Below are 22,708 nucleotides of genomic sequence, written 5' to 3'. Positions count from 1 at the left end.
CACTGTTTAAACCTTATTTGCACCTGCTGCAGCTTCACTATTCAAAGTAAGTGGGGTCCATTTGTGGACCTGACTGCATTGGAAAACAATGTGATACAGTGCCTCCCTAAACCGCTTGACGGAGGCCCCCGAGGGGCGGTGAGATGGCGCGGACTGAGAGGGGGCGCTTGGCTCCTGCCCCCTCCCCAAGTCGTGTTGCCCTGGTGAGGCCTGAGATCGCCCCCGGCATAGGCGGCCGGCTCCCGGGGTCCGGCGGAATTTTTTCCCTTTTGAAGAATCTTTCATTCTGGACCTTGTCCCACAATCCGTTTCACCTGAAGACACGCTGTCGTAGGGCGCCCCTTTACCGTTTTAGTTGCCATTCCGCCCGCTTTTGGTACTCTGTGCCTCTTCCGCCATTCAGCTGTTTACCGCTCGCTCTTGCGACTACAACGTCTCGCTCACCATGTAGTTGAGTTGCTCCCGCTCTTAAGATTTGACCGAACTTTTTGGACTGCTGAAAGCGGTGGAATTCCGACCGCTGGTTGGTGGAGACATTTTGACTATATTCTGCCCCTGCATTGTCGCGTAATGCGTCATATGACGCGACGCGTTAGCGCACCCGGAAGTGCTCCGGTGCGCAAGGCGCAGCTTCCCGGAAACGATCCAGAGCGCGCCGCGCAGCGCGTAACGTAAGCATAACAGGTCATGTGACTTGTTAATAAAACTTTTCATTGGTTCATTTTACTTTTCTTTTCCTAATTATGTAAGACTAGGTCATGTGACCTAAAAATAACACTTTTCATTGGATTAAAACATTTTTTTTCCCCAAACGATGAAAGCCCCACCTTGTTTCTGGATGTTTCAGACTGAAGTTGGCGTCACCATGAGAGCACCACCATCTCGTAGCTCCGTCGTGGCCATTCCGCAAGCAATCATGGCAGCCGCTCCCCACCGGAAGCCTGCGGGAGTCGAGGGCCCCCAAGACTTTTGTACAATCTTCAAGGCTGAGGGGACGCTTTCGAGAATGGAACCCAAGCCCTGGCAGACAAGCGTCCGAGTTCCAAGGTGTCCCAGGGCCATTTTACTGGACCAGGCCCAAATCCGAAGAGCCGGCCGCCATTTTAAGAGTCCTGTGGCAGCCGCCTACCGCTGCACCGCAAGAGTGGGAGCAACTCAACTACATGGTGAGCGAGACGCTGTAGCCGTAAGAGCGGGCGCTAAACAGCTGAATGGCGGATGAGGCACAGTGTAGCAAAAGCAGGCGGAATGGCGACTGAAACGATAAAGGGGCGCCCCACTACAGCAGACAAGCCTCCGCCATGTGCTTCAAAACTGCATATGTATCTCGTGATATCAAGGTTGGGCAACCAGTACAGAACAAGCAGTTACGAGTCCCATTTACACCGGCGCCATTTTGGGCGCGGCCGGGCAGGTCCAGGATCTACTGAAACATAAAAAATGAGGCTGACGTCTCTGAAGCAGTTCACGAACAGCAGGACATAGCAAATAAACATGAACTCTCTAAAGCTGTTAACTCACTGCAGAACAAAACAAGTGAACCTGAAACCTCTGGAATAATTGTCGCTCAAAAGAACAACACACAAAACTCTGTAGAGCCTGAAGAAAAAAAAACAGAAGGGCACTGTAGTTTCAGACACACTTAACACTAATGACTAAACAAAGATATCGTCTGTTTATAAAGCAGTTATCATCTTGACAGAATTGACAAAGAAGTGTACAGACACCAATGCATCAGCATTCTCGGAGATAACATCTTAAGGAACAAAGAAAGACCTGTTCACTCTTGACACCCCAGGTGCTGTGTATATTGCACTATAGTGCTGCATCGAGAAAACGGGCAACCCTATTGATGTGGATTTTTCATTATTGATTATTGTAAAGAAATGGCGACTCCCCCCTTTAGCAGATTAGCTAAATGTTTGCGTAATTTAGGCATAAAAGTTATATTATTGTTGTTGTTGTTGTTATCGTTATAGTTCTGGTTAATTTCAAAAAATGGTTAAATATATTTACAGTTTTTGTTGCGTTCGTTATATTTAAATATTAATAAAGTTTTAAAATGTAACTGTCTTGGAGTACTATATTTTTTTTAAAAATCGGGTGAATGGGGCCTTGAATCGGGTTATTGTCATGTGTGGGCTTTGCAAGTGTACTGCTACAAGATCGGACATTTCAAACTCAAATGCACGTTCTTTTTCTTACCTTTCCGAAGCATGGAGCGCAATAGCAGGCAGAGAAAGGGTGATGCACGTGTTGAACACTGCCTGGCCTGCAAATTGCTGGCAGTGCCCCCCCGCCCGCTCCTGAAAGAGGACACACACACACCGCCGCCCCGAGTACTTCACAAATCTTTAAAAGACCATGCGCTTGTTCAATGGGAAGTGGATAACATGGCTAAGAGCATTTGCTGACTAATGCATGAATATCGCTGACTTTTCAGCGATATTCATGCATTGCGGCCGTTTTTTATCGCATTTGCGATAAACCTTGCTAATAGCAAGGTTTATGTGCGATAAAATTCGCCGAAGTGCGGCGATAATTATTGTCTCTAAACAAGTTAGAGACAAAAATTACCGCTAGTTGTTGGAAATATGCCCCCGGGTTTTTCCTTGCAGGAATCGGGAAGCGAAAGACTAGCACTGAAATCAGTAGTCTCACACCTGAATCGGGAGGGTTGGCATGTCTGGATACTCTACAGCTGGAGCCATAAACTACATCCGCAGGGCTAGGTGATAGCCTAGGTCCGGCCTGGACAATCGGACACAGAGGAAGAGAAGTGTCAGAGGGTGTGGTAGTGAATAGGGTGAAAGGGAGGTGTCGAGCGGGCACAGGGTGTGATTCTCAGAGAAGAGCAGCGCAGATGGGGGAAGTATATGGCCCATGCATGAAAGAGAGAGCGGGGGTGACCATTGCGTGGGGGAGATGCGTGCGAGGGTGGGGAGCCATGCTGAGAATCGGCGGCGTGCAGAGAGTGGCCCTGGTCAAGGCATCTAAAATGGCTGCCGTGCACGACAAAATTGTGGCATTGGACAAAAACGCAAGATGGCGCAGACAATGTTTATCAATAAGGATTCATTTATAACAAAATATTTACTCGCAGTGACAAAATGGTGTTCAACACTTCCTGATTTCCATCGAATCGAACGTTAACAAACGTCACGCAGCAAAAAAAAAAAAAAAAAAAAGCTCACACACAGAGCGGTTTTTAGCCATGTTATCCAATGGAAGGTGGATAACATGGCTAAGAGCATTTGCTGGATAATGCATGAATATCGCTGACTTTTCAGCGATATTCATGCATTGTGGCCGATGTGCGGCGATAATTTTTGTCTCTAAACAATTAAAACGAAGCACAAAATGGCGAATTCCCGTTTCGCTACCAGTTTGCGGCCCAGTTCGCGGCCCGTGAAGCGCTTCTACCGTGAAAAATCATTTTTTTTTTATTTTCCCCACGGGACCCTTTAATAACCCCAACAACATTCCTAGGGGGTCAAGAGGGGTATACCTTGCCCCCTTTCAATAAATTCCCCCTTCGTTTTTCACCTCTTCTTCTCTCTCGATCCTACCGAGAGATAAGATGGCGGCCGCTCCGGACTATTTAGAATGTTGACAGACACCGGAGAGCCAATCAGCTTTCTGTTATCCAATGGAAGGTGGATAACATGGCTAAGAGCATTTGCTGGATAATGCATGAATATCGCTGACTTTTCAACGATATTCATGCATTGTGGCCGATGTGCGGCGATAATTTTTGTCTCTAAACAATTAAAACGAAGCACAAAATGGCGAATTCCCGTTTCGCTACCAGTTTGCGGCCCAGTTCGCGGCCCGGGAAACGCTTCTACCGTGAAAAATAAATTTTTTTTTATTTTCCCCACGGGACCCTTTAATAACCCCAACAACAATCCTAGGGGGTCAAGAGGGGTATACCTTGCACCCTTTCAATAAATTCCCCCTTCGTTTTTCACCTCTTCTCTCTCGATCCTACCGAGAGATAAGATGGCGGCCGCTCCGGACTGTTTAGAATGTTGACAGACACCGGAGAGCCAATCAGCTTTCTGCGCGCAAAGTTCCGTTTCGCGAAAAGTAAGCGGACCGGATCGCTGCCCGGAGCGCTGTTACAGATATATATCTTGTTTTGAACGTTAATTTCTCAAAAACTACTGGAGCACATATATTGAGACCTAGCAAAGGCACATCGGGCTAACAGTCCCTACAATTTTGCCAAGTTTCGTGCAAATCCATTCAGCCGTTCGAGCTAAAAGTGAGTCCAACCGCCCTATGGAAAAATGAATGGGAAAAACACGTTTTGGGACCCCCCTTTTTTCTCAGCCCCCCCTTGACGAAACTCCACCAAATTTTCAGGGGCTGCTCAGAAACAAAATGTGCCATTTTCCTGAAAATTTCAGCCGATTCCGTCCTCAAACGCCAAAGTTATTAGACATAGAATTTTCAAAAATCCCATAGGGAATTAATCCTAACTATATATACCTACTGGCGATAGCCAGTAGGTAATATATATATATATATATATATATATACACATATATATATATATATTATTTTTTTTTCTTGACCCTGCTAAAGGCTAAGGCTGAAACGCATTGGTCTTATGTCCACATGCGATGCTGAGGTTTATCTAATAAAGTAATGATCCGGTGAATCCCTGGCTGTGTCCTTACCTCAATGTGAAGAGATTTCAAAACTAGAGGTTGAAACTGAGATTTTTTTTAAATAATATATATATATATATATATATATATATATATATATATATATATATATATATATATATATATATATATATATATATATATATATTTTTTTTTTTTTTTTCAACATAACGTAACATAAACCCAACCCCCAGCCATGTGTTTTGCATGTGTCCTCCCACCCTAAGCCTTGTTAGGCTCTGGGGACACTATTCCTCAGGTCTTTCTTTTTATGAAAGGGGGGGCATATAGACCTACTACCTGAGCCTTATTAGGCCAAGGGTACCCCTTCCCCAATTGGCTTTTGATTTTTTAAGAAAGGTGAGGTGGCCCGGGTGAGCCCCCCTCCCCGAGTCTTAGTAAGCTCTGGGGACTCCATCCCCTGGGCTATTTTCTTTTTTATTAAATGGGAGGGTGACCAGGTGGCCCTCTACCCGAGGGTTATTAGACCTTGGAGACCCCATCTCTAAGAACTCTTTTTTTTAATCGAAGGAGAGAGGGGCTATGAGGGCCCCCTCCACAATGCATATTAGACCCTGGAAGCCCATCTACCAAGCCTAAAACCTAAAATAAAGGGAAAGGAAGCCACATGGCCTCCCTCCCCGAGCCTTAAAATGCCCTGGAGACCACATCCCCCAGGGCTGTTTTTTTAAATTAAAGGGGAAGGGGGTCACGTGGCTCATACTCCCCGAGCCTTCTTATGCCCTGGGGACCCGATCCCCCTTTGCGACTAGTAACAATACAACGATGGCCCCCTCTCCTTATTCAATACGGCCTAAAGGATTGGCCTGGCTGTCATTTTCTATTTTTTTTTAGTCCTGCAGAAGTCCTGCTGGATTGTGACACTTTTTGTCAATTCTTTTGGGGGGGGGGGGGGGTCTGTAGGGGGCAGAGAGGGGAACACTACAACCAGGAGGTGTTGGCAGCTATCTTGGGACTCCGACTCATCCAAGTCCAAGGAAAAAAAGGGAAAATATAAGGGGACATAGCAGGAATACCCTTATCCCGTAGGCATAATGGGCAAAAACTTTTTTTTTTCTCAAATTTTGCCACAAATACATGGAGGATCTGTGGCACAATAAAAGCAAGCACTTGATGTACTTTGCCTCCCCAAGTAGGCTAGGTCTTGGGGGGAAATTACGTTTGATACTAAGGTGGAGGGGCCACACCCGACCTCCCTCCCCAGGCTGATTTTGGCACTGGGAACCCATTCCCCAGGGCCTGTATGATTTTATAAATGGGTTGAGGGGGGGCCTGCGCTGCCCCATATCGGGCCTAATCACCATCACCTGGGGCCTGGCCAAAAAAGAATATGGGTATGGGGACCCACCTTCATGGGCCCCATTTGTCTCAGAGGACCTCATCCCCTGGGGCCTGGCCATGGATATGAAAGCAAGGGGGTATCCAAGGCCGAAATGACCATGTGGTTCTCTCCAATTAATAAAAGATGAAACCTTGGGGATGAGGTACCAGGGGCCAATATTGGCCTGCGGAAGGGTCCTGCACCAAATCTCTCACAGGTTGCCAACTGCAGGGGTTTGAGTGTAGGGCACTGTTGGAGGTCGGGTTCTGCAGACAATTCCCTGTTAATCACAGGTGAAGGCTGCGCCCAGTTGGGAGTTGCCCACCTGCAGTAAGGTGTGTTTAGGCCAGAGGACAACACTACCAGCCCATCCAGCAGGGGAGTTGGCTGAATATGATAATAAAAACCCCCACACGTATGGTATTAAGATCTCAGCTTACATTAAAAACCCTAGAAATTCACTGAAGAAAATGTTTAAAGGGATGCTATAGTTAGGTGTTGAAGTATTATTAAAAATAACATTTAGAAACCAAACAAAACACTTAAATGCACCAGTTCTGGTTTACATCACTCATGACATGATAATTTATGACATTACTGATGCCATCATCGAGCCATAGTGATAGTATCCTGTAGAGTTTGTGGACTTAAAGTATTTTAACTAAACCGGTGGAAGGTTTTCTATTCCATTTAATGTGATTGTCTTACAGACTTCACATGACCCAGAATTTTAAGTCATTATGTTGACAAGCAAGCACTTGCAACTGAAAAGACACCTTCAGCTAGACCTTACGGCAACTTTCTGAAGCTTAGCAAAATACACTACATTCCTGAAATGGGCACAATGGCACAGAACCTTATAGCCATGCTTACAAAGCCAGTGTGAGAAAAACCTCCTCTGAGCAGGGCAACTTTACCTTCTACATTATTCAGCAATTCTCAATGCTTCAATATCTACAGCAAGGATCTGGAAATACACATCTACACCTATGAACATCCAAGCTGCATTGACCTTGTCTACAGCATTGTATTACAAATATTTAACCTGTGCACATGTCCAGATATCCACTGGTGGATAATTTATTATCAACAGAAGCACTGGACTTTTTCACAGACTTTTTGAACAGGCTTTGTCTTTAGGCCACATACTACTTTGAAACATACCTCTGAAACTCACATCAGGTGCTTTCAGTCTATATTTACCTTGTTAAACATGGAGTGATACTGGTACTCCAACTTTAGTCATTTGTAAACTGTTCACCATATTATTTTCCAACATGCATGACACCTGCCTAGACAGCTTATGCTATCTCCATGCTATGCACCCACACGTGTGCACACAGTAACTCTATGCTGTATATGACTATGGAGTTATCAGTGATGTGATCAACTATGTCATTTAACATGTCATGACTGAAGTAATGTATGAGACGACAAGTAGTGCATGGTGGTGACGCACGTTATAATTGTTCAGTAAACTATACCTGTTGAATTTCAGAGTCTTTTGTTTGTTTTTAAATGTTAGTTTAAGTAATATTTCAACATCTAATTATAACTCATAACTTCACTTTATCCTTTGGTTTTTTTCAGTCAATAACGTACCTAGGGGCCACAAAAGGATGCTGTAAAGGAATTATTCCATATGTTTCTTGAAGGTAAGCAGAGCGCCCTTATCCTTGATATCTTGGAGAAGTATATTCCATATCCATGTACCAACTACTGAGAATCTGTGGTCAAATTTCGCAAGAATTTAGTTTGTGGACTGTGGAGAACCCATGAATCAAACGTTTAGCTGCAGGAAGTAAGATAAAAATTGTTTTTGTTCCATAAATTGTGGTTGGTACTATTCCATTGCTGCACTTTATAAGGGAAGAAATTTCAATATATCAGCTCATGTGGTGTATTTCATCAGGTGTTTGTGGGAGCTTCAGGCCAAAGCAAGTATGCCTTATCCCAAGAGCCTTCTTCCTCAAAGTTTTGTTACAGTAAATTCACTGCTCTTCCAAAACGTGGTTAGTATTATTTTAATAAAATATCATACAGATTCACAATGTGTATTTATTAAGTGAAATAACATAGGTAATTTCCAGAGCAAACAAAAACATTGCATTTAATAACATATTCACAAACAATACTTACAGACCACAAAAGCTGGGACTTGATGGAACCGTTGGTACAAGCTGCTGTAAAAGCCGCACTCCATTCTCCCATTCATTGTCCCTTCCAAACTCACAGAACGCTTCATTACATTCATCTTCTGAGAACTGGTAGAAGGCGTAAGTGTCTTGAAAGCACAGCTGCTTGTCCACTGTTTAGTTAAAAAAGTGAGTGTTAATGAGTTTTGTTTGCAAAAACAAGACATATGTGACATCCGTGGTAAGAGGTTTTTTTTATAATGGGAAATATGATATAAATGCTCTCTTTCGAAGGAAGGGGATTGATACAGGCCCATGATGTATAGAGCGTGATCATAAAACTATAAACAAAAATCTATAACAGTTACTGGCAATACCAAAATTGTTTGGGTACAGATTAATTTACTTCTGAATTTGTCAACATAGTGCTGTGATTTTGTCCTATGCACATTGCAGTCTATGTGGTACTGGGGCTTTGCTGAGGCCCAGTGATGCAGCAGAGAGGGCGGAGAGGGCCTTTGCTAAATTTTACCATCAGGACTGAATTTAATATCTATCAGTCCCTTTCACACTGCATCGGTTTTTGGTAGCAGACTTGATGGTTATATTGAATAAAATTGGCAATTGATTAGGACAGAATTAAGACTTTTGGTTATTAATATTTCATATTCTTGTTATATGTTGTGGCCCATCATTGACCTTAAGAAAGACAGGTCCGAAGTGGCCTAAGATCCCAGGATGATGATATTAGCCTAATGGGCAGGTCTTAGTGTGGCATACACTAATTGGTATTTCGTTGTCTGCTGTTGATGCAGTACTGAACAATAGTTGCGTTGTTAGTATTGCACAGGGAACTTTGAAGTTAGTATAGTGGAGATTTATTTGGGTACCTTTAGAAAGCACAGCTGAAGAAGTCCTGAGAATTTTCACTTGATTGAGGGTGGAATAACGCTGGTCGATATTCTGCTAGTAGTGAAAGAATTCTTTGAGTGGTTAATTCTATTCTTTCATTTAGTTGCGCAGACAAGAAGGTTTGGTTTGTGTTGTTCTAATCACGTTTATCTTTTAAGAAACATTTGTAATTTACTACCGATTACTTTTGGAAAGCGAGGGTCAGTCGTAGGAGTTATACTGATGTCAGTATGTATAGGTATGATTAGTCCAGAAAGACTGAGTAAATATCAAGAAAAATAATTATTGTTTTTGTGAGCGAAGAATCTTCATGAGAGATTTGCTGAAGTTGTACAGACCTATCGTGTTGAATTAGAAAAATCAAAGGCTTCACAGAACACATATAGATTGGATTTTAGTGACAAGGATTTGGAGAGTTCAAATGCTTCAGGAAAACGGTTGCAAATGAAAGAGATGATTAATACATTGAGACGATGGGGTGAATTAGAATGTTGGGAAAGCAGAAGGGCTAAAAAGAAATGGTTGCAAATCCAGGGGCTACATCTATGTTCACAGTGAGAAAAACAGGGACAGAGACAACAATGACTGACATTATATATCCGATAAGAGAGGTACTAGGAGGTGAATATGTTCACGTTCCTTGGTCAAGGCAGGATATACTGTCTTTAACAAATGAGTTTCCTAGATTGAGAGAAAGACAAGTTGAGAGGTATAAATGAGTAGAGTGGTTTGTAAAGGTTTGAAAGGTTTTGTGGAAGGATTTAGAGGGTTTGTTTGATATTGTGGCTCAAGCTGATTTATGGGTAGAGTGTAAGATTGTGGTAGATTGGCCAAAAGAAGAATATCCCAGACATGCACAAACTGGAGCACCATCAGATGAAGTGCTGAAATATTATAATCAGGACATTACCCATTTGAAGGGAAAGGTTTAGGCAAAGGAAACAAATTGGGTAAAAATAGTTAGAACAACTCAAAAAACAAAAGAAACAGTGTGTGCTTCTTTTGAAAGGCTTTTACGGGTATTTAAACCGTATAGTGGTTTTGAGAACATAACTGATAAAAGTATGGGACATTTTGTATATAGGTTTGTGTTTTGATTGAAAATGGAGATTAGTAACATGATTCAGCAGCATTTGATTTGTTAGCAGAATAAAAGTGTTGATGAAATATTGCCTTATGCAAAATATTGTAGTGATGATATTGAATTGAGACATATGCAGTTGAAAGAGTAATAAATGTGGGCTCAGATGATAGCGGCACAGAAAGGTTGTAATGTTGTAGATTTTTTTCAAGCAGGTTTCCAAGGAGAGGGTCAGAATCAGAATATTCAGAATAGTCAAATTTCTAACATGGGAGGTGTCATGGTGAATGGTGGTGTTTCTACTCAAGAAAGTTGGGGAAGAGGTAATAAAGAAGAGATCAAAAAGAGATTTCCGTGGTATGTGTGCGGTACGTTGGCACATTAGAAACACAAGTGTAAGGTGTTCTTAGGGAATAATTAAATGAATCAGGATTTTAATCAGCAAATGCAAGTTGAGGTGAACAGAATTCAATTGCAACCGCAACAGGTGGTTACACAGTTCCAAATTCCACAAGCCCTGATGCCGAATGAAAATATGAATGCTCGGGTACAAAGATACAGTGCAAATGTGAGTTTTCATATGAGTGAATCAGCTAATAATAATCAAAAAGTGAAAAATGGTTTCACAATTCTGGTTGCAATGCAGGAGAGTGATTCAGATATATCTCAATGATGGTGGCTGAGGGGGGAGGAGGAATGCGTGATTGGCGCATCTCTAGAGGTAGATCAGTGTGGTCCCTTTGTGGATGGAAAAGTCGAAGGTAATGTGATTACATTCCTTGTAGACACTAGTGCTACCCATTCCACTATGAGAACTGTTAAAATATCTAACCTACCCCTCTCAGGAGATACTATCCAAGTCATAGGTGTTTCAAATCAATTAATGAGAACTCCAATGACAAAACCAATGAAGGTGCACATCAGAGATTTTCAAGACTTGCTTCGTTTTGTGCTGTGTTATACAAGTTCAGTTAACCTGTTAGGAATACATTTTCTTTGCAAAATGAATTACACCATCTGTTGTACACCAGATGGAATAGCATTACATACACAGGATGAAGATGTGGTATTTAACATGATGATGGTGAAGCAATGGACAGAAGTGAATGATTTATATCCTTTATTGACAGTGAAGGATTTGCCTGTTGAGTTGAGAGACACAGTGTTGACTGATTTGTGGCATTTTCCAGGGAAAGACATTGGATTGATGAAAGGAGTTGATCCTATGCAGATTTTAGGCAAACAAGGTGCAGAATTTCCCAAAACGCCCCCATACAAAAAGAGTCCTGAGACCATTGCAGGAGTAACAGCTGTATTTGAATTAATGATTGAACAAGACATTTTGAGGGAAATACTAGGGAGTCCTTGTAATTCACCTATTATGGGGATCAAGAAACCAAGTGGTAAGTACAGAATAGTTCAAGATTTGAGAAAGATCAATAAAATAGTGATACACTGTCGCACGACAGTGCCAAACTCCGCGGTGATTCTTTATCAGATTCCTTGTGATGCAGAGTGGCTTACCATGATTGATTTGTGCCAAGCATTTTTCTCGCTACCCCTACATCCGGATAGCCAATATTGGTTTGAGTTCCGGTTCAGAGACCATGTTTTGGCATGGTTCCGAGTTCCTCAAGGGTATACAGAGAGTCCCTCTATGTTCAATCAAATTTTGATGAAGTGCTTAAAGTCACTGGTAATGCCAGAAGACTCACTCTTGTTGCAATACATTGACGATTTGCTTTTTGCCTCAAGGAATAGAGAAGCGTGTGTGACAGATACTATTGCTCTACTGAACCATTTGGCAGTAGGTGGGTATAAAGTGTCACCAGCAAAGTTGCAATTCTGTCAAAAAGAAGTTTTACATTGGGGTCATAAAATTGAGACAGGAGTCAGGAAAGTATCACAAGATTGAATAACTGTGATCTTGCAAATGAATTCACCCAGAACGCAGAATGAAGTTTGAATGTTCTTGGGTATGGTTGGATACTGCAGACAATGGATCAGTGATTTTTCACTGACAGCCAAGCCATTACAGAGATTGACCCATAACGATGTGACTGATCAAATTGAACTGGATGAAGAAAGTATGAGGACATTTGTGGGGTTGCGAGACAGTCTTTGTTGAGCACCTGCATTGGGGATGCCAGATTACAGCAAGGATTTTGCTTTCTTTCGCTGCGAGAAAGATGGTTGTGCACTCTCAGTTCTAACGCAAATGCATTGAATGGCACGTCGTCCAGTGCCATATATTTTGACAACACTGGATTCAGTGGCTGCATCGTTACCAGGATGCTTGAAGGCAGTTGCTGCTAGTTGTGTGAGATTGGAACAGTGTGAATCGATTGTAATGGGACCTTCGTTGAGAGTGTAAGTGTCATATTCTGTTGAGATCATGTTGACAAGCACTAGAACCAGCATCTTACAAGTAGTCGGTTGACAAGATATGAGAGAGTGATTCTAGGAGCGGAGAATGTGACTGTGATGAGATGCACAACTTGAATCCAGCTACTTTGTTACCAAATCCAAGTTGTGAGGAAGTGGTGGATGAAGCTGATCATGATTGTCTAAATATGACTGAATTGTGTACAAAAACGAGGCCTGATATAAAAGATATACCATTGCCTGAATCAGATTGTGTAATGTTTGTGGATGGATCTTGCTTGAAAGATGATAAAGGTACCTTGTGTGCTTCATATGCAATCTGCACAGTGGCCATTGTCCTCGAGGCTTCAGGATTGAAAGGAGTAAGTTCTGCCCAAATTTCTGAGCTGGTCGCATTGACCAGGGCCTGCATAATTGGCAAAAATCGGAGCATGACCATATTCACTGATAGTCAATATAGTTTTTTGGTTGTCCACAATTTTGGACAGTTGTGGTTTGAACGTGGATTTTGATATCATCTGGTTCACCCATTCAAAATGGTAGCTATGTTAAGGAGTCATTATTTGCACTACAATTGCACAAAGAGATTGGAATTGTAAAATGTTCAGCACACAAATCTGTAAATGATTATGTAACAAATGGAAATCGATATGCAGACCAAGTTGCACAATTGTGTGCTCAAAATTCAGTTTCAATTAACAAAGACAACAGAAATCTGATACAAATTGTCATCTGATGTTTTCTTCTGTGCAGACATGGGAAGAAATTTGGGAATTGCAGGAAGAAGCTAGTGAGGAGGAAAAAATATTGGGATCAGAGCAGGTTTTTCACGATGGCCAGAAGACGAAGTGTGGGTTTACACTGATGGAAAACCTGTTGTCACAAATGGCAAGAATATACTGTGGTCTAACACATGTAGTAAGAGACGCAATGATTAGTTTGTTTAAGGGGACATGGTATATTCCCAAGTTTAGGGTTAGTGCAGAAAGTCTTCGCCAGAGGTGCATAACTTTCCAGCAGCAAAATACAGGAAGGAAAACTGTTGTCAGTTGGGGAAGAATTGGAAAAGCAGCAGGTACAGTTACTAGACTGCAGGCAGACTTCATAGAACTCACTCCATGTAATTGGTTGAAATATGTGTTGGTAGTGGTCTGTATGTTCTCTTGTTGAATGGAAGCTTACCCAACAAGACGAAATGATAGTCTAACTGTTGCTAAATTGCTACTGAGAGAGATAATTCCATGATTTGGATTTCCAGTCTCTTTAGAAACTGATAGTGGTAAACATTTTAATAATGAAATAATTCAGAATATTTGTGCAGCATTGCAAAATTGAGCATAAATTACATTGTGCCTATTGACCAGAAGCCTCATGTGTGGTCAAGCAAAGTAATGATGCAATTAAGTCAAGACTTTCAAAGGTGTGTGCATCCACAGCACTAAAATGGCCAGATGCTTTACCTTTAGTTTTGATGAGTTTGAGAAGTATCCCTTATAAAAAGACTTAATTATCAACCCATAAAGTAATCAGGCAGAGCAATGAGACAGCCAATACTTCCAGCATATCAACTGATGAATATAACTGATGATCCAGTGCTCAATTATTGCAAAGGATTGGCTGATGTGGTGCGTTCTGTGTTTTATCAGATTAGAGAAGTTGCAACCAAAACACAGCAAGAAAAAGCGCATGACCTGAGACCAGGAGAGTTGGTTTTGGAGAAAAAACATGTGAAGAAGTCATGTTTGGAAAAACGTTGCCATGAGCCATTGCAAGTGATATTGGTGACTACGACAGCAGTGAAGTGTGGTGGTTTGCCAAATTGGATTAATGCGAGTCACACAAGAAGAGTCCCAGAAGAACAGAAACAAATGAAACTGATCAGAGAGACCAAGATCAGACTGAAGATCGAAGAGAGTATGAACAAAGTCAAATAAAGTGAGCACCAACGAATGGGTCTCGTGAGACTGTTGTCAATGCTGATGCAGAGAAGAGTTTGATTCAAGAGCAAGTGCAAACAAGGAAGGAAGCAAACAAAAGAAGTTCCAAATCGAGCCTTGAATCTGGTGATTCTATGCAAGTGAAAAAGGCAAGAAAAGGAGACATATGACCAAAGGGAGTGAAAAGATGGAAATACACTTTCAATGAAAAAGTTCTAAATACAATAATAGAACTATTGAGCCAAACAGAACAAAGTGACTCACAAGAAGATACAGTTCGGAGAACAAAAAGAGCAAGAGTTCCAAACAAGAAGTACAAAGCACCTGAACGGAAATATGTGGTGACTAAAGTATTAAAGTTACAGATCCTTGTGAGGAAAAGACAGATACAGAATCAAGCCACAGAAACCCTTACGAGCCATCCTAAATGAACTGTGTTGAAATTAAGGGTGCAGAAGAAATTGAAAAAAGCTGTTCTGTAAAGTGCAGAAAATTAAGCTGGAACACGGTTAAAAGACTATAGAGAAACTAAAAAAAGAGAGAGAGAGGGGAAAAGCAGAAAGGCTTAAAGAAGCGCTTTGATACACTACACATTTTTACACTGTTTGTTTTAGTTTTAAACTTAGTTTAGTTTTTGATTTTTTTCTAGAAAATGGTAAGGGCAAAATTACAAGGGACAGGATATCAAAATAAAGGTTTTAAACATAGATTTATTAAATGCTATATGTCAGGTGAAGAATGGCAATAATGAAACCTTTGGAAGTGTTTTCTTCCTCTTTCAGCATTTGGATTGACTTTGAAAACAATCTGTTGCAAACAAGTTGGTCTTTGCAAGGAGAGGATCAAAAGGGCATGAGTGGGTATTTACCCACAGTGAACTCATAATGAAAGAGACTGCATGGGGATTTTACCGGTGTCCCCCTGGCTTGACCAGGCCACGGTGCAGCAGCTGGAGTAAGGGCCACTGGGCTGGTTACATGCAGACACATGTGTACATACGTGCGCACACATGTAGGGGCTGTGCAGGGGAGATTCCTGGTGTGCTCAGTCCAGGAGCAGCTACAAAGTGAATGGTGTGGCAGGACCTATGCAGAATTGGGTGGTGACATGGAATAGGCTTTATACAATGGGAAGAAACTTGCCAGGGAAAGTCAGTGTGCTTTACTGTTTTTCACTTTATTATTCCCCTATGGGGATGTGGAGCCCATGGGCTAGATTAACTTTCCTAAAGCCTACAGATTCCAGACACGCACTAAAGTCCACTATAACGGGGGTTTAGTAGAAGTATTCTGCAGAGACCAAAGTCATATTTGTACTACTTGTGGGTCATCCAGAAATGTCACATATCTCTGAGTCAACCGTAACCAGGGCCTGGCTGACGGCTGACCTCAGCAGGCTGGATTAATAACCTTTCTTCCACAAGCTAAGGCCTCCTCTCCACGAAGAGAAGATAGGTGGGGCTACAGGCTCATCCCTCAGCAGCTATCACTGGGTTCTAGGCACCAGGCTGCACCAGAGAGGAAAGGCAGCGTGGGGGGAAGGGGCTTTCAGAGACCATGTGGAAGGAGACCCTGGACGAAGCCATTTTGAAGAAACCCAGAGGCTGGGCAGAAAGGAGGGAGCAGGGATGGTGAAGTGATGTGTCACAGTTTGATAGACAAACAGAGACTTCCTGCCAGCCCCCTTCCCAACTTCTTAAAATAAATTGCACAGGAAGAGAAGCTCTCTCTGAGGTGTGGTCTGCTGAGGAAGAAGGTGCTGGAGTCTGGTGCAATGGGCAGTTGGAAGGTGGTACCCCTGACTGCGCCCAGGATCCTGAACAGCACCGCAAGAAAAGTCCAGGACCAGTGTGCTGAAGTAGGGACCTCTGCGCAGGGAGAAGAGAGGCCCAGTAGGAGAGCAGGCGAAAGGCTGGTGCAGGGAGGTGAAGACCGCTCCCTGCAGAGTGCACCTTCTTGGAGACAAGGAGGGCTGAGGAGCACCTCCAGGAGCAAGAAGAGGCCAAAATGACGCTGATCGGACCCCTGGGGGCTGACATATGCCCCCGGAAGGTAGGCGACGTTTGACCCCCTAAGAAGACAGACAACGAAGCACGTGGGGCTCCGACGCCGGTCTCAGAGATGGGTGGGTCAGGTCCCGGGGGCTGCCCTCAAAAAGAAGTCAAGCCGGGGGGCGCCATCGCGTTCCCCGTGAAGGTGACCAAAGGGGCCAGGGATCCCATCTCCGGGCCCCGCCAAAGTCAGGGTGCACCATTGCGCACCCTGTGAAAATCTGCCCAAGGGGCCCCGGACCCCACCCCCAGGGGCCCACTGAAGAGCCAAGTCGGGGAGCGCCATCACGCTCCCCGTAAAGAGGGCACTGAGGAGGAGGGGGCATGCCATTGTGCAACCCCCCTCGCGGCCAAAGTAAAGCCGGGGATCGCCGTCGTGCTCCCCGTGAAGATTGCCCAGGAGGAAGGCCAGGAGCCCATCATGGCTCGTGGCGAAGAAGCATCTGTTGTGGAGCACCAGCGCACTCCCCGTGAAGAGCGTAGGCGGGGCCCGGGGCCCCATCTCCGGGCCCCAATGATGGCATGTCCTGGCGCCCCCACTGGGCGAACACAGGGGGGGTGCTGCTGTGCCCCCGTGAAGATAATCCAGGGGCCGGGGACCCCATCCCTGGGCCCTGATTGGTGAAAGGAGGAGGGGAGGGAGTGCCGCTGCACTCCACCGAGGCCGGCGGTTGCCGCGCTGGCCTCCGTGTCTGCCTGGAGTGGGCAGACCAGAACTGCTGTGCCGGCTCCCGCGGCAGCACACAACAGTGCTGGCCGCACGGGGAGATGGCGGTGGAACCTAGGGGTGGGCTCTCTAGGCTGCCCTTCAACCAAGAAGGCAGGTGGGGGTCCTGGGTGAGACTGGGACCCCGGAACCAAGAGGCACAGCACTGCGGCACCCGGTTGGGACCATGCCCCCAAAAAGCAGAGCAGCTGGGGGTGGGCTCCCCGAGCCGCTTACACTCACCTGGGGGTTCGGGTGGGACCGGACCCCCCACCGAGGCCCAAGAATGCGGCAGAGGATGGCTAGTGCGGTTCTCCACGGCACAACGGGAGAGCCGCTCATCAAATATGCAGGAGCACCCATAGTGCCTTGCAGGCCTGAACAGGCCTGCAAGGGGAACCCAACGTTTTTCTGCTTGTGGAGGCTTCCGGAGAGTGGGATCACCACTACATGTGTGCCAAGGTGCAGGAGGAGCTGCAGGAGAACGCAGTTTCCCCTAGCATGAAAAATGGAAGTCCCTCCCTAAGTCTCATGGGGACTGAAAAAGAATAACCCCTCAAGGGCTCAACTAGCATTTTCACATCTCTTGGGCTGGAACTTTCGTTCTATAGCTGGAGGTGTATGGAGAAGTGCATCAAGGAGTGAAGGGCCGAGTTGGAGATGTCTTGAAAAGGGCATCCCCTGGAGATGAAGAGGTGTAATTGAACAAGAGATGCATATACTAACGTTATTTCTTTTTGAGGGACTGTAATGTGAAGTACCTGGGTACGGTGATGCCATGAGCAAAGTGGAGGTTATGTTGTTAGACATTCCTGCTAGGGTGTCTGGCTCCATCTGCGTAATCCTGTGATTTTATCTGTGATGCCTTTAGGGGCTGTAATTGCAATGCATTCTAATAACCCACACATGTGATGAGTACTGTCAATCTAAAGTGATGCTTAAACATGTAATCTTGCTGCTGCACTTAGGTGAAGGACCCAGACTGCTAGCCCTTAAGATGTAGAGGTGTATACTTCATGGTCAATAGGACATGCTCAGTCATGGTTATGTGTCACCAAGGCAGGATTACCTATTTTAAAGTCTTGTTGAGATAAGGGGGTGGGTTGCCACAGCGATGGTGCCAGTGTGCAGGGCCCTCGCTCCAGGTTATGATTAACTAACTGCATTGGGGGCAAGATGATGTGCATACATGGGAGTGGTGGTATTAGACCCCACCCTCCTGGGGGAGGGGTGGAGATGTAATGCAATGTCACAAAGTAATTCCAACATCTCATGTGTATTTGTAAATTGGTGGATAGTATTGAGTAGTGTGGGTGTTTAATAAATGTACTCTTACTTTACTCCTTAAGACAACAACTGTTGCAAGAAAGTTAGCTCCAGAAAAATTCAACTGCTGAGTCAACACTTTTTGCAGAGACTTGCGCTTAATAAGCAAGGTACACCATTAAAGCAGGGAAAAACCTGCTATTATCCCTCTGCTGACACTGTTATTCAGCCAAGAGCCTTTCCTGATAATATTGCAGTTGTACAAGGGATATGGCATTGCTGTTATTTGTTTATAACCACAAAAAAAGGACTTCCAGTGGGGAACTTATTTTAAGGAGCTGAGCACAATGAAGCAATAAAAAGTAACCTTAGTTAGAAAAAAAGTCTATACAAATATTGTAAGATCCAATCCACTGCAGAAAGAAGAGTCTGCTCTGCCAAGATGAAGCAGAAGTAGAAAAGAACTGGCATCGACTTTATTACTTTCATATAGCTACTGTGTTCAGTGACTTCTTAGAAGACCATACACAGCACTCTTTAGTGATTGCTTGCCCAACCAACCTGTTAGCTTCTCTTGTGTGATTGATTTTTAGAAACAAACTCCTATCTAATGGCCCATCATTTTATAGCAGGTCCAACTGAAGAAGTCTCTCCTCCTTACATGGGTGAAGCAGAGCATATTATGTCTGCAGAGTGATGGTTTGACCGATGGGGAATGGTATCACAACTTTCAGCAGGAAGGATGCCTGTCTCCACAGTAACAGTTTGTCTTGGAAGAAGGAAGTATGTGGTGCAATAAATACATAGAGTCAAAGCTCACTCAAATGCTGTGCTAAGGGGATGGCAATGAGGAACACAGTCTTGATAGTAAGGCGCCGTAAAGGACAGCTCTGAAGTGGTATGGATGGAGTGCACATCAGATAAATCAAGATTAGATTAAGGTCCCATTGGGGCATGATAAAAAGAAGAGGGGGAAACGTATTTCAGCACTTTAAAAAATCATCGCACTACCGGTGACTTAAACCCGGCTGACTCGGCAACCGTAATAAGATAACCTTGAACTGTGCCCAAAATAAAGCCTTGCTGAGGAAGAGACAGAACAAATGAGAGAACATCAGGTAACTTGACCTTGAGGGTGCGAATCTCGCAGGTACTGCAGCAAGCCACAAATTTGTTGTAACAACAGGTGTGTACAGTATTTATTGAGGGACACCCAACTGCCAAGATGACATCAACCCCGGATGCAGAACCCAGCCATTCTCCTGTGACGGCAGGTCTTCCCAGAAGGGTAGCCTGATCGGGGACAGATGTTCAAGCCCAGGAGTTCTGGATAACATACTCTCCATGCCCAATCCAGAGCCACCACCACTAAAAGGACAATTTGGACTTGGTATGTCCTGATTTTGTTGAGAGCTCAGTAAAGAGTGGTATTGGTGGAAAGGCATACAGGAGTCCCGATTTCCACTCAAGGTGGAACTCGTCTATGAATAAGAGACACTTTAGAAACTCCAACGCACACAAATTATGATATTGTGCATTCTCAGCTGGGATGAAACAATCGATCCACTGTTCTACCCATTCATGGTATAGACCTTGTGCCACCTATGGGTGTAGCGGCCATTCGTGATAACGGAGGTGTTAACCACTGAACTGGTTTGCCCTGGCATTTAATGATCGTGCCATGTGGTTCACCACCAGGAAAATTCCTTGGTAGACCAGCCATTTCCAGAGGCACAAGGTCTCCTGGCACAGGATCCAAGATTCAACACGCCATGTTTGTTGCAGTGCCACATTGTCATGGAGTTGTCCGTAAGCACCTGCACCCGACTCCCGTTAATGGACGGCAGTAAGGATTTTAGTGCCAAGTGGATGGCCCTCAACCCCATAAGGATGATGTGGATTTGGGAGACCACTGGAGACCAGAGGCCTCTGAACCCTACTTCTCAAAGAGGGCTACCTAAACCCAGAAATGATGCCTCAGTCGCCACTATCAGCTCTGGGTCTGGAAGGGAGAGGGGTGTGCCACTGACCCAGTTGCGGTCCAGTTACATCACTGGAGATCTTTCACAATCTCCTCCGAAATCTAAACATGGTCGGAGAGGTTACCTTGATGCATCGGCCCACTGAGACTGCAGATACCACTGCAGAGCCGTATATTCCATCTGGCATTCTCAACCAGCAGAATGTAGGATGCCATGAGTCCCATTAGCTTCAGCGGTGACCTCACTTAAATTGAGGGCCAAGCCTGAAAGATCAGGATCATAGCCTGAATGTCTAGGACTCGCTTTGCCTGGGGAAAGGCACAAAACTGAACTGTATCCAGAATGGCTCAGAAGAAGGGAGCTTCTGAGAAGGAGTTAGGTTTGACATTGGCATATAGATAGCAAACCCCAAAGATGACCGGAAGTTCACAGTAGTTCAGAGGTGGCTGACAGCCTCTGGCAAGATGGCATTCAACAGCCAATTGGTAGGGTAGAGGAAGACTGGCACCCTTAAACTCCAAAGGTGTGCTACCACTGCCACCATCACTTTCGTGAACACCTGAGGGGTGCTGGTGAGATGAAAGAGTTGACAAGAGAGCTGAACTACTGCTCTCCCACCACGAACCGCAGGTATCGCTGATGAGCGGGCAGGGCTGGAATAAGGAAATAGGCATCCTGCACATCCAAAGCTACCATTCTGACTCCAGGATCGAGGGCAGAAAAGACCTAGGGCAGGCTAAGCATTCTGAATTGCTCCTTCCCGAGGAAGTCATTAAGAGGGCGTAGATTTAGAATAAGCTGAAGATATCCGTCTTTCTTGGGCACCAGAATATATCGGGAATAACAACTATGTCCTACTTCAGGCACCGGCACCATATCAACAGCCCAAAAGGGCTTGCAATTCCTGCTGCAAAATATAGAGATGGTCATCAGTCAGTTACTGAAGGCCTGGTGAAAGGTGTCTCGGAGAAGAGAAAGGGGTAAGCTATATCCATTGCGAGCAATTTGTAGAACTTACCTGTATGACATGATTGCTTGCCAGCCCTGTATTGGTGGACTCTGCCGCCCACTGAGTACCTGTGTCCCTGCAAGGGCATGCTAAAAATGTTTGCTGGGTGGAACCACCTTGGGACGGTAGACTCGGGAGCAGACTGACTTTGCAAACTAGCCGGTGGGCACTACAACCTCTACCATGAAAATGCTGGGCACCCTGTGGGTATTGGACAGGTTGGCAGTAAGGGACTCCTCGGCCAAAGCAGCAAAAGGAATGGTGGAACTGTTGCAGTTGACAAGGTGGGTTGGAAAGGCCATGAGTGCGAGACGCAGACCTGCTCCTCTTAAAGTGCTCAAGAGCGGAATCAGCTTTATTGTAGGTAGGACATGTGAGATCCAAACATGGAAGTGGGTGGGTTGCTCCAATTTAGCCCATAGTTTCAGTTTTCTATTTGTATTTCTAAGCTGTCAGCTGTGTTATTCAGCCACTACTATTCACGCACTGTTGGATGCCATATGTTACTCACCATGAAATAACAGCAAATAGTTGTCCAGGGATGCCTCATATACGCTCAAGCAGATCTGGTGATATATATCATGTAAAGTTCCTGCGTGTTACCATTGAGCAGCACCTGCTAAACGAGTAACTGCGACGTTGTAATTTTCAACATATATGTGATGTAACATAAGTGATGCCACTGCCTACTAATGTACACAGCATCAACTGTTGTTAAAATGGAAAAATCAATAAAATATATTTTTTTTTAAAGAGGGGAATCAGCTTTATCCCTTCACAAGTGTTTCCAGTCATAGGGCATGTCCATCAGGGAGCACTAGGCATCATGAGAGAATCAGGTCCATCACATCCACAATTGGTGGTAAATTACAATGCTTATGCCTATGGTCCGCCAAATTGAATCAGTGGAGTCCAAGCCACAATGAATCGAGAACTTGGCAGCATCACAACCACCTTGAATTGCCTGATAGGACATGGCAAAAGTAATCAGACACATCAGGGAGGACTTGTACCACAGAATTCCAAAGGGTGTGTAAGTAGCGTCCCAACAAACAGGTGGTGTTAACAGATTGGAGGGCCAAGCTTGTAGAACAAAAGACACATTTGCCCAATGTTTCCACTTACTTAGATTCTCTATCAGTAGAATTGGTGTGTTGAAATTAGAGTGGCGTTTCTGCACTGTTGGCACCATGCTTCACTGGATGAGGGGCATAGAGGATGGAAGTC

At 44.4% G+C, this 22,708-nt stretch overlaps 1 protein-coding gene across 1 annotated transcript in view; it reads right to left on the bottom strand.

Annotated features, from left to right (window-relative positions):
- RAPGEF5 (Rap guanine nucleotide exchange factor 5) overlaps positions 1-22,708 on the bottom strand; it is a 997,318-nt gene that overhangs the window by 568,608 nt on the left and 406,002 nt on the right. Inside the window, exon 5 of the mRNA XM_086941717.1 lies at positions 8,158-8,326. Within this exon, the coding sequence (XP_086797843.1) occupies positions 8,158-8,326 (169 nt within the window). The remainder of the gene's footprint in view (positions 1-8,157; positions 8,327-22,708) is intronic.

This window comes from Lissotriton vulgaris, chromosome 10 (genome assembly GCF_964263255.1).
Source record: "Lissotriton vulgaris chromosome 10, aLisVul1.2, whole genome shotgun sequence".
NCBI classification, from domain to species: domain Eukaryota; kingdom Metazoa; phylum Chordata; class Amphibia; order Caudata; family Salamandridae; genus Lissotriton; species Lissotriton vulgaris.
The sequence above is the reverse complement of the archived record's forward strand: the minus strand, read 5'-3'. Positions and strand labels throughout refer to the sequence as shown.